The 12,336-nt window shown below is 51.5% G+C and overlaps 1 protein-coding gene across 1 annotated transcript in view; it reads left to right on the forward strand.

Moving 5' to 3' along the window:
• The window catches only part of LOC114660488 (dedicator of cytokinesis protein 2-like), a 75,140-nt gene that overhangs the window by 9,798 nt on the left and 53,006 nt on the right, over window positions 1-12,336 (forward strand). Inside the window, exons 8-19 of the mRNA XM_028813213.2 lie at window positions 717-874; window positions 1,478-1,559; window positions 1,701-1,836; window positions 1,916-1,991; window positions 3,270-3,346; window positions 3,459-3,709; window positions 6,380-6,478; window positions 7,184-7,256; window positions 9,834-9,937; window positions 10,060-10,243; window positions 11,792-11,889; window positions 12,170-12,259. Of these exons, the coding sequence (XP_028669046.2) occupies window positions 717-874; window positions 1,478-1,559; window positions 1,701-1,836; window positions 1,916-1,991; window positions 3,270-3,346; window positions 3,459-3,709; window positions 6,380-6,478; window positions 7,184-7,256; window positions 9,834-9,937; window positions 10,060-10,243; window positions 11,792-11,889; window positions 12,170-12,259 (1,428 nt within the window). The remainder of the gene's footprint in view (window positions 1-716; window positions 875-1,477; window positions 1,560-1,700; window positions 1,837-1,915; window positions 1,992-3,269; window positions 3,347-3,458; window positions 3,710-6,379; window positions 6,479-7,183; window positions 7,257-9,833; window positions 9,938-10,059; window positions 10,244-11,791; window positions 11,890-12,169; window positions 12,260-12,336) is intronic.

Raw genomic sequence — 12,336 nt, forward strand, 5'->3', positions numbered from 1 at the left:
TGAGTTGTCCAAACACACCGATGGACTCAAGAGGCCCAAACAAGCAATGCTTCCCACCTGGACCAGCCTGGACCATCACGTCCTTGGTCACAGGCACGTCACCATTGTTGGAAAATGAACTGAAAATGTCTTTGATGACATAATGATGAGAATGTCCACTGGCTGAACCCACACCTCCAGCACAAGGGATGTCACAACGAATCAGGGGATGGCACCCTGGGTAGTGGTGCCAGCTGGCAGCTACAGCACCCCATGCCCAGTCGTCAGCATCCATGTGGAGTCTGCGGGTTCTGCCCGTGCCCGTCCCGGACCTGAGGGGCTGCTGTCCTGTGCCCTGGGCAGCCTGCTTTGGTTTACTTCAGCCTGAGCTTCTCAATTTATCCTCTAATAATAATAAGGAAGTCACATCTAAGATTGTAAACCTCACCCTGCTGTCGATGCGCTTCTCCATCCCACCGCACGTCTCATCCTCTGTCTTCACTCCGACGTCCTCATGTGCCCATCTTTAATGGCCACGACGGCAATTAGGCAGCAGCTGTAAGCGCAATTAGTGAGCAATCAGCATAATTGGTGCTCCTCCCGCCATTGTGGTTCAGCGCTAAATCGTTGGACTTTTATCAACAGCTGGAAAGCCTCGGCCACAGTAGAAGTCGCTCATCATTCTGTCAGAGGCACGACAGTTAAGGCTGGCGCTTTCTCTCTGCTTCTCTCCACAGTCCGACGTTCAGATGGACCACTCGGGCATGTCCGCTCGTATCCAGTCCTCTCCCACTCACAGCCTCTACGTGTTTGTCCGGAACTTTGTATGTCGAATTGGAGAAGACTCGGAGCTTTTCATGTCTCTGTATGATCCACAAAAGCAGTCCATCATCAGGTACGGCCAGCGTCCTCTGAGCCCTACAACACATCCAGTGGGCAGGGTGGCATAGTCTCAAAGGGGTTGGCATCATCAGGTACAGCCGGCATCCTATGAGCCCTGCAACACATCCAGTGGGCAGGGTGGCATAGTCTCAAAAGGGTTGGTATCATCAGGTACGGCCGGCATCCTCTGAGCCCTACAATACATCCAATGGGCAGGGTGGCATAGTCTCAAAGGGGTTGGCATCATCAGGTACGGCCGGCGTCCTGTGAGCCGTACAACACATCCAGTGGGCAGGGTGGCATAGTCTCAAAAGGGTTGGCATCAACAGGTACGGCCGGCATCCTCTGAGCCCTACAAGCTGGCATCACATCCAGTGGGCAGGGTGGCATAGTCTCAAAAGGGTTGGCACACTGAAGAAGCAAACAGAATGGGGATGTCAGCTTCATTCCTCCCTGTGCCTCTACTGTCCTACATGTCAAATGGCCGGTCTCGGGGTCGTTCAGCTGCTTTCCAACAGGCAGCCACATCAGCCCTGACACTCTCACCCGTCCTGTCTCGGCTCATGCCCACATCAGGCCTTCCTCTTGTCTGACTTCTGTAACTTTTCTTCTAAAGTGAGAACTACCTGGTGCGCTGGGGCAAATCTGGATTCCCAAAAGAAATCGACATGTTGAATAACCTGAAGGTGGTCTTCACGGTAAGCACAATCAATCGGTTATGGGGTGAATGAGTGCAAACCTGTGTGTGAACGCTGCGGACGGGGCAGTGTGGAGGGCTCGACGTTCAGGGAGCTGGCATGGCTCACTAAGCCAGCCCAGGTGACCCGTCTCTCTTGCAGGATCTGGGGAACAAAGAGCTCAACCGGGAGAAGATTTATCTTGTCTGTCAGATTGTCAGGGTGGGCAGAATGGACCTCAAGGATTATAATGCAAAGAAGCCCACAATGGGGCTTCGGCGGCCCTTTGGTGTGGCAGGTATGAGAGCGGGCAGAGGCGGTGGGATTCCCTGTTGTTGTTTCTGGTGGGCTTTCACCATTGCTGTGTTTCTGTATAGTGATGGACATCAGTGAGATCATCAAAGGCAAGATCGAGAGTGACGAGGAGAAGCAGCACTTCATCCCCTTTCACCCGTAAGTCTGCCCGCCGTGTGTGAGGACTTGGGACTATTGTAACGTCTCGTGAAATGGCGACTTGGCATGGAGGTGCAGTTCTCAGTGCGATCACACCGAGTGCCCGGAGTAGCCCTGTGGGTTGTGAGCGCAGAACTGGGAGACAAACCCATAAACGCAGTCGAAAGAGGAGCTAAAGTCGAAGGGCAACGGGCAGACCCTAGTCCTTGATAGCGACAGATCAGACACAAAACGTGTGATTTTTCTTTTGTGATTTTGTCCACCAAACCTCAACAGCAAACAGCCAGTTCACATATCGCACCACCTGGCACAACTTTGAGGGCTGTGCCACTTAATGAGGAGCCGCATAGGTTAACCAATTTTGGCATCCAGAACTAAACAAGGCCTTCCCGGCCTTTCCACAAAGTTCTACTTAAAGACATCGCTGATATTATCGAGTGCCCACAAGAAAAAATTAAATTGGTCAAATTAAAAAGAAGAGGGTAAAGCTTAACCACGCGTAACAGATGGGCGCTGATGCTGGCAGATGTTTTAATCGCCCACCCAGGAGAGCCTGCTGAGGTGTCTCAACGAGTTGGCGCAGAGGCCACTTTTCATGATGTCACATCCTCTCTGCTTGGGGTTTGCCAGAGTGGTGTGGGCGATTCCTATTGCTGAGATGTTCTTCTTCAGATGCCGTATCCAATCTGATGCCCCTTCAGTTTGTCGTCTGTAGTCTTCCTCACTTCAGACGCCCACATCCAGACCTGTGAATGTAACGTTCACTTCAGTTCCGCCCATTATTCTCATGCCATGTCTACTGAGTGACTCTGCCCACTGGCAGGAGAACTAGCCATTTGAGTTGACTCTTGAGGGTCCCACTATGTTCTGTGCCCCACTTTGAGCATTTTAGGCCCCTTAAACACAGTCCATTCAGGTGAGTGCCAAGGATATCATGCAGTGTGCCAGTTCAGTCATGGGTTGCTGAGGGGGCTGCATAGCCGGGCACACTTGGACATTGGGGGTGCCCATAGTGTGACTTTCTGGGTTTACGGCTCTTCATCTTCATTTGGGGCAGCTTTACTTAATCACCCACTGTTTTCATTCATCTCGGTCCTTTGTCTTGTCGTTCACATGTGCCACACTGGCTGGTGATGGTGGCACCAGCACAGGTGGCTCCTTCAAATATCAAAGGCTTTCTGGTGAAAATGACAGTCACGAGTCGGCCATTAGAAAGCCAGCAGGGCTGAGATGGCACCGCGCCTTTGTCTTCTCACTGATGGTCTGTCACCTTCACAGGGTGATGGCTGAGAATGACTTCCTGCACTCTCTGCTGAACAAGGTCACGGCATCCCGGGGGGACAGCGGAGGTCAAGGTACGCCCTGCTCTCAGTTTTTTCTCGTTTTTCCGTCCATGGGACCCTCGTGTGACGGCCTGATCCCCACAGAGTCCTCTCTGCTCGTCCAAACTGCTGTCTCTCTTTTCAGGGCTGTGGGTCACAGTGAAGACTCTTGTGGGGGACATCACTCAGATCCGCAAGGACTACCCCCATCTGGTGGATCGGACCACCGTTGTGGCCCGGAAACTGGGCTTTCCCGAGATAATCATGCCAGGAGACGTGAGGAACGACATTTACATCACATTGCAGAGTGGAGACTTTGACAGATACAACAAGACCAGCCAGAAGAGCGTGGAGGTCATTATGTGCGTGTGTGACGAGGAGGGCAAAGTCGTCCAGGTGAGTGTTCCTGTGCCACGATGGTGGGAGATGAGGGGGGCCCTTTTCACTTTGTGTCGATTTGGGGACAGCTGGCTGTGTTCTGTCTGGGTGTGTGTTGTCCTTGTGCTGTGATTTTGGCAGCTCTGCGGGCACATCGCAATGCCCACTGTGCATTTTGTGATGCCCGAGGTGCCACGCGATGAGCCTGCTGACAGCCATCCGGTGCTCAGATGTGATGCTGCCAGCTGGGGTCTGCTGCCCTTCAGTGGCCAGACGGCGTCATGACACGATGAAGTGAGCTTGGGCTGAGAAGGACGAAAAGCAGAGAGCCTGTCGTTATTGTTATATGAAAGAGAGGCTGCCAGGCGTTACTGCAGAGAGCGTGCCAGGTGGTATCTGTCATCCCCACACCATGCTGTGCCCTGACAGCATCAGTGCCACTCCAGACCCTAAAGCAGTCCCCAGAAAGTGCCAGAGCAGACTGCCCAGTGCTTCCTGCTGGTGGTGTGCCCGGCTGACCTGAGACTTGCTTATCGTTCCATGTGGCAGCTTGTGTGCTCGGGTCACCTAGAGTGCCCTATAAACACCCGACTGCCAGCCCTTGGGACAGAAGATACGCTGGACCTTCAGTGATAACAGGAGTGTACAGAAAGATGACATGTCACCCTTGTTATGATGCCATCTCTCAACTGATGCCGTCGCCCGCTGAGCTTCTCATCCAGTGCTTTGTATGGGGACGTGGGAGGTGGGCGCGCTGCAGGGGTTGGGACTTCTGGACGGGCGAAGGCGATGAAGCCACAGGCTTTCTGTGGTGGCCTCTGCGGCATCCTTTGTCTCACGGCTCTATCACTGTCACCACGCCTCATGCTGGAGCTGTGACCCGCCGTGTTTCCTGCTCCTGCCCTTCACTGGTGACATATTTGCTGGCCCTTCGGCTATTTCACGTTGCGCTTGACATGAATTTCGGTTTATTTGTCGTGCATTGTTGTTTGTCCGTCGGCTTTTGCTTTCTTTTCTCTTCACTCAGCTGCTTTCCCTTCTTTTTTCTTTGATTCTTTTGTTGTTTGTACTTTTCTGTTTCATCTTTTGTTATCTTTTCAAATATTTAGCTTCTTAATTTACTGTACGTCTTTGTAATGTTTAAAGGGTACTCCAGCCAAGATGATTCTTTGTTATGAATTACTTCACCCCATGGGGCGGCACAGTGGCACAGTGGGTGACGCTGCTGCCTCGCAGTTAGGAGACCCGTCTGAGTTTGCTTCCCGGGTCCTCCCTGCGTGGAGTCTGCATGTTCTCCCCGTGTCCTCCCACAGTCCAAAGACATGCCAGTTAGGTGCATTGGCAATCCTAAAATTGTGCTTGGTGTGTGTGTGTGCCCTGCGGTGGGCTGGCGCCCTGCCTGGGTAATTCGTTCCTGCCTTGTGCCCTGTGCTGGCTGGGATTGGCTCCAGTAGACCCCCGTGACCCTGTGTTACGATACAGCGGGTTGGACGACGACTGACTGACTGACTTCACCCCATGAGGTTTGTAGCGATGGCTGAGAGAAAATTAATTTCATGTTTTCAAGGAGGGAGACATAAAGTTTGAAACATCAAATGGTGACCACTGCTGGACAAGAGCAACCGATGTGCAAAACGTCCAAGAAGACCAGAAGAGCCATCTGCCGTCCCTCGTGTTGCACATCCAAGGCTCCACCCGTGCAAAACACTACGATAGTGGACAGCAGAAACAGGAGAGACGTGTGGCAGACACTGAGGGCACTGAGGGCACCGACACGAAACACGTGACATTCATTTGCTTTGTCACATTGTCACCATTGTCTCCTCTTATACCATAAATGTTTTTTGCTCATTGATCTGCATTAAAATATGAGATTACATTTTTTCTCAGCCATCACTAAAGCTACATGGGTCAGTTGTGGGGGGGGGGGGGCACTGATACAGCGCACTGCTGCACCCACCACATGACCCCAGAGCAGGACCTGAGTGCAGTCATGCAAGGGGTGACACCTCAGCACCACATGAGTTCAGGGGGAGTGGCACACTGGGAGGTTTTTTATGGTGGTAGGAGTGCCAATTCTGCCACCAACCCCCAGGTTTTTCCCTCCAGACTGGGGGGCCGATATGCAGGGCTGGACGCAGATTAACGTCATCCCCAGGATGGAGCAATTGCAGGTCAAGGGCCCAACACAGCAGAGTCCTTTTTGACGTTTACGGTGTGGAGGGCGACCGGGTCCCATGCCCGCCTGGGACGCCCCTTCTACTTATGTTCCTGTGGAGCAGCCATGGGCTCCTCAGTACCTCCCCCGGGACGCTTTGTGGCAGCCTCCCTGGGTGACGAAGGTGCCTCAGTTTCCCGCAGGGTTCCATGGGAGATGGAGTTCTCCACAACCCTGTGGAGATCTGGGGTGGCCGCCAGGGGGTGCTGCATGGATGCCTCTACAGCCCCACCTGGAAAGGGCAATCAGGAACAGGTGATCAGATACCTCTGGGTGGGCTATAAAAAGGACTGGAAACCACCACTCAGGGCCAGAGTCGGGAGGAAGAGGACGAGGTTGCCTGGGAGGAGCGGTGGTGCCAGAAGAAGGGTTGTGATTTGTGTTGTGGCTGGGAGTGAAGTGCCAATAAGTGATGGCACCGGAGTGGTGGTCCGGCAATTACTCTAACGTGTTGGTCTCTTTCTACACAGAATGCCATCTGCATGGGGGCTGGCGATGGTCCGGTGAACGAGTACAAGTCTGTTATCTACTACCAGGTGAAGCAGCCACGATGGATGGAAACCATCAAGGTGGGTGCAACCCGACCGAGCGGTCAACGTGCCGTCAGATGACCCCCTGAAGTTGTGTGAGCACAACATTCGGTTTGAAGATCTACGCAAGGCAGTGCTGGTCTGTGATGTGTGCCCAGGACCCTCACATCTGTCAAAGAGTAAGAAAGTCGGGGATTAGAATTACAAATCAAAACCAAAGAAAAGAGACGAGAGGTGCCAAAAAAATACCCAAAGCCAACGTCCTGCAGTCTGCGGATGGAATGTCGGCCGGATGCCAACCCTTCCTCTTTTGAGAGGACAGAGGATGACAGGAACAACTCGCTCAGCTTTTCAGCCTTTAGTTGTAACAGAAAGAAAACAAAAGCATCCTAAACAGACTGTGAGACGGTCAAAGTCCAAAACTTAAAGAGAATAAAAGAAGGAAGCAGCGGCCGTCCACCAGAACGAGTGGGCACAAAGTCAGCCGTTAGAAACAGCATCACACCAATGAGCGGGAGGCGGGGCCACGGACACAGCTTATGTGGAGGGCGTGGCCAAAGGTGGGTGGGCTTTTGCTGTGGCGCCAGTATGACGTGCAGAGCTACGGCCAATAGCAGCAGTCAGCCTCCCTGAGTTCCACTTCTTTCTCAATTGAGGGCACTGAATGTTGAGTTCCGCCAGTTGAAGTAATTTTAAAAAGCGATGGTGGGCACAAAGAGCTGACATTGTCCTGTCTGTCCCTAGGTGGCGGTGCCAATAGAGGAGATGCAGCGGATTCACTTGCGCTTCATGTTCCGACATCGATCATCGCAGGAATGTAAGTCTGGATCTGATCAGTGAGGCTAGATGAATTTAGATCCTCCTCTGCTTCACTATCATGTGGGGTTCCACAAGGCTCCATACTTGGTCCTCTGCTATTTTCTTTGTATCTCCTGCCTCTTGGCTCTATTCTTAGAAAGCATAAAATTGCTTTCCATTGTTATGCAGACGATACTCAGGTTTATGTACCCCTCAAACGCAAGGATGCTTACTCCATACAAACTTTGGTTATGTGCCTAGAAGAGGTGAAAGCTTGGATGGCAGTAAACTTCTTAAATTTTAATGAAAATAAGACAGAGGTTATAGTTTTTGGTCCTGGGGGCACCAGTGGGTCTATTTCTACTTCTGCTCCTGTGGATTTGGGTCCCCTTGCACAATATGGTACACCTGTTATTACAAATTTGGGTTTTAGGATAGATGAGGATTTTAGACTGGACGGTCAGATCAGCGCGGTGGTGAAATCTTGTTTTTTTCAGCTAAGACGTTTGGCGAAGATAAAAAACATTCTTTCCAAAAATCAATTTACAACAGTAATCCACGCCTTCATTACAACCCGGTTGGACTATTGTAATTCGTTGTATGTTGGTGTTAGCCAGTCCACCTTGTCTCGGCTCCAGCTGGTGCAAAATGCTGCTGCACGCCTTTTAACTGACACGTGAAAAAATGAGCACATTACACCTGTGTTATCCTCACTGCCCTGGCTGCCTGTTCAGTTTAGAGTTCATTTTCAGATTCTTTTATTTGTTTTTAAGTCCTTAAATGGGCTTGCTCCGCCCTACCTCGCTGAGATGCTGCATATGCACTCTCCTTCCCACTCATTCAGATCAGCTGGTCAGCTGCTTCTGGATGTGCCGAGGACTCAGCGAAAGCTCAGGGGGGATAGGGCTTTTACTGTGGTGGCTCCAAGGCTCTGGAATTCACTGCCGATCCACATTAGACAGGCCTCCTCACTGCCCATTTTTAAGTCTGCTCTTAAGACTTACCTCTTTGGTTTGGCGTTTGATCCTGTGTGAGCAGTTGATTTTACTCTGTTTTAACTCTGTTTAGTTGTGTTTACTATGTTTTAATTAGTTTCACTTAGTGTATTTTATTTTACTTATTTATTATTTTGTTTTTGTTTAAAATTTATTTTAGCCTATGTTCAGCACTATGGTCAGCGGCTGTTGTATGTAAAGTGCTTTATAAATAAAGTTGACTTAACTTGACTTGACCCTCACGGTGCCCCACTCTGCCCGTCTCGAGGGTCCCACTCTAATCTGGCTGGCCCTCTGGTCCATAAGGTCACTTGCCCCTCCATTTTCTTCCAGTGCAGACACACATTTGGCCGTCCACTCCAGTGTTCTGTTGGTTAGCATCTGCTGTGCCGTGCTGCCCGAATGGACCCCTGTGGCGTCACGTCTCCCCTTTTTCAGATGTCACTTTATTGGTCAGGTCCTTCATCCTGAATTGTCTCGGGTCGACTTTCTTAACGGGGTCTGACTTTTCATGTTATTTCTGTTGGGTTTCCTGCTCTTAGTCAGCTGTGAGTTGCCTTCCTGCTGATGGGATTTCGGTCTCACGTGGTAGTAATGGAGGGTCGGTCTGCTGGCTGGGATTTGCTGGACTTGTTCCTGCCTTCCTTCCTTCGGCCTTCTTCTCCATGGCGTGTAGACCTTTGGTGCAGGCAGAGTGTGAGAGCGAGCAGCAGCAGCAGTGCAGATTTATAGGAGAGGAGATTAGTGAGAGACCAAAGCAAAGGTCAAAATGGGAAAGGCCAACATGCTAAACCGAAGTCGAAAGACCCCACAAAAAGATGAAAATCACAGGAGAAAGAACACACAAAGTTCCCGGGTGACAGAGACAAGGTGTCATTGGTGACATTATCCTGTGACACAAGTGATGTCATGTGCGCTGTGAATGTGCAGGGCAACAGATAAGCCAACCTTCACAAAACAACGAGGCCTGAGGCTTTTGAAAAGGATGATGGATGGATGAAGAATGACAACTGGAAGTTCCCTTTAGACCCTCTAAAAGTCAAGCAGCATCACGTAACATAACAGGTGTCACCCCCTGGCCATGTGTCGAGAGGTGGCACAGACAGTGGGCAATTAAGACTTTCCTTGATTTCTGGTGATCTTCAAAGGGGTCTGCTGCTGGGGAAGCACATCTGTCACTTGTGGGCTTAGGAGATGTCAGACCTTCTCCTAGCGGCACCAGGACTGACTGCAATCTGTTAAGGGAGCCGGACAGACTGTCACCTCAGAGACCTGACCACCCAGACCTCCTGCATTTTTCAGGGATGTTTCCCCATTGTCCCCAGTGGTGTCCCAGGAATAATAAGAAGTGCGGCACAGCGCCCCCTATCAGCTCCGCAGTGGGCTAGATAACATTGCCAGTAACTCCTTGCCGGCCCCCTTTGTGTCAGTGAGTGGACATTTGGTGGGCTGGCTGGCCCAGTCTTTGTATCTATCAAGCAAAGCCCCCTTACAGATCTGAAGACGTCCAGCCCTGCCACGGCCCCCCGCCTTATTGGCCTTCGAGTCACCGTGTGGTTTCTGACGATGACTTTGACTGCGTTTCTCTTTTCTTTTCTCAGCTAAAGATAAAAGCGAGAAGAACTTTGCGATGGCCTTTGTGAAGCTGCTGAAGGATGATGGCACAGTTTTACATGATGGCTGTCACGAACTGACCATATTCAAGGTGCCACCATTTCATCGCGTTGTCACTTTAATTCCCAGGAGGCGGCACAGCCGTGGTGCCAGTGCCAGGAGCCCCCAGGTGCTTTGAAGGCTGAAAGTCATCTTCTTGTGCTCACCTTACAGGGGGACAGTAAGAAAATGGAGGACGCTCACTGCTACCTGAGCCTGCCCTCAACACGGCATCAGTGTGAGCAACAGAAGGGGTCCGCCTTGAGCCGCAGCAGCAGCATGAGCGGCTTGTCCTTCAACTCCAGGGATATGTTTGTCATTTCTACACTCGTCTGCTCGACCAAGCTGACGCAAAATGGTAGGTGACAGGAATGAAATGGCTCACGATTTGATAGAGCGCCTTTCACGGCCAGTTTCTCTGCTCGGGTATTCGTTATCTATTGCATTCTGGGAGCGTGGCTGGCAGAGGAGCCTCACCCTGGTCTTAGTGGTCTCTTCAGGGTGGAGCAGGCGGACCTCTGGAGGTAACACGAGGAGCCTGATGTGACAGCGAGACTGGCGTCGAACATGCCAGGATACACTCGGGGGGTCTGTCCACAGGGCTGCATCGTGGCATGTGGTGTGTCCTCCTTTGGTCTCTCCTGGTGGCCCAAACTCCTGTCCTGCGCTCAGTCCGAGCCTCGTGTCCCATGCCTGGGTGCCCCCTGGGCCCCCCACCCCTGTTTTTCACTTTGCGGTCGTGTCAGCTCGAGTCGACTTCACTGTTTCATCATTTCTTCTCTTATTCTGAATTTACAAAAGAGGCATAGTGTGTCACGTGCCTTGATAACAAGTTTAGAAACATTCCATCATCTGCATAGGTGACAATTAACACCGAGAGGAGTGGACGTCGAGCTCCTTAGCACAGCGACATTAAGAAGAACGGCAGGAAAGCAGAATGAAGACCACCAAGATGATTAGGGGGACGAGAGTCTGAAACACCAAAAGAAAACAACACGCGTGGAATACGAGAACTCGCGACTGACATTCGCTGCCATCTGCTCCGCTCGATGATAGGGGACATTCTTAGGACACGAGTCCCACTGAAAATGACAAACGGAACTTCAAGCTGTGACGTAACTTAGAAATGTGAATCTCACGCCACTGCTCTGTCTAGAAACAGAACGAGAGAAGACAGAAATAAAAAACCAATGAGGAGGGGAACTGGCTGGGGGGACACAGACCTGCAGTGCAAGGGGCCGGGACTGGAAATCAGGGCCCTGTCTGGCGTGTGTTCTGTGTGTGTGCTCAAGGACCCTCCGTCGGCTCAGTGGCCTTCCATTCTGCGAGGGGCACACTAAGTGAGCAGAGGGCACTTGAAGCTTCCGTGGTCATCGGTTCGTGGCGTCAGGGGTCGGCCGCTCCTCAGCCACCCATCTCAGTGTTCAGCCACAGTGTGTGTGTTTCTGTTTCTCCAGCAGCCTCCCAGACGTCTGCTGAATGCGTGGCCCTGCCCTGAAACCATAAACTGGATGGGCTAGCACTCCTCGGGGGGCTCAGCACAGCAGGCCCACCTCCCACTGACTTTGGATGTGCAAGCAGAAGGGTGAAGCTCAGCTCTGCTCATCAGTCAGTCGAAATGCCACACGTTACTGGCTTCGGGAAAATGAGGGGGGATTTTTAGAGCCATCAGGTCCAAGGGAGGAAGGCAGCCTTCCTAGAGAGTAACTCGAGATTTTCTGTATTCCATGAGCACAATTCTGGCATAGACGCTTCAAAAGGACAATAAAGATGGTGTCAGAATGTCCTGGGCGCAGTCTGGCCGGTGTCCGGTCCTCTAGTGAGCCGCTCGTCCATCATTGTCATCATGTGACTTCCGTTACAACACAGTGATTGGTAACTCCTGTCTCACTGTTTGTGTCATCAGTTGGCCTCCTGGGACTTCTCAAGTGGAGGACTCGGCCCGAACTTTTGAAAGAGAACTTGGACAAGCTAAAGATTGTTGATGGAGAAGAAGTGGTCAAGGTAGACGTCTTTGTCTTCTTCCACGTGTGTCTGGTTAGTGTCGCACCGCTGTTGTGTCCTGGCCCTCTGAACTTGTGTCTCTCATGCCGTCTCGTGCTGCACTTCACATTTCTTGATGTGTTCCCTTTGGCTGCACCTACTCAATGGCTCTCAGCCCTCCACCTCCTCGTTTCTTGTTGTCTTTGCTCCCGAGTCTCCTGCCGCTTTGCCGCCCTTCCCTGCTCTTCTCTTCTCCTTCTCACCCTGTTGTTCATTTATTTCTTCTCCTCCTGCTCTCCAGTTCCTGCAGGACACTTTGGATGCTCTTTTCAACATCATGATGGAGTATTCCAACACCAGTGACTATGACATCCTAGTGTTTGATGCGTTGGTAAGGATGGCCTCTTCCTGCTCCGTTGATTGGTGGGATATTTTCAAAGTGATTTCTACTCACGCTCTTCTTCTTCC

The sequence above is a fragment of the Erpetoichthys calabaricus genome, chromosome 11 (genome assembly GCF_900747795.2).
Source record: "Erpetoichthys calabaricus chromosome 11, fErpCal1.3, whole genome shotgun sequence".
Classification (NCBI taxonomy): domain Eukaryota; kingdom Metazoa; phylum Chordata; class Cladistia; order Polypteriformes; family Polypteridae; genus Erpetoichthys; species Erpetoichthys calabaricus.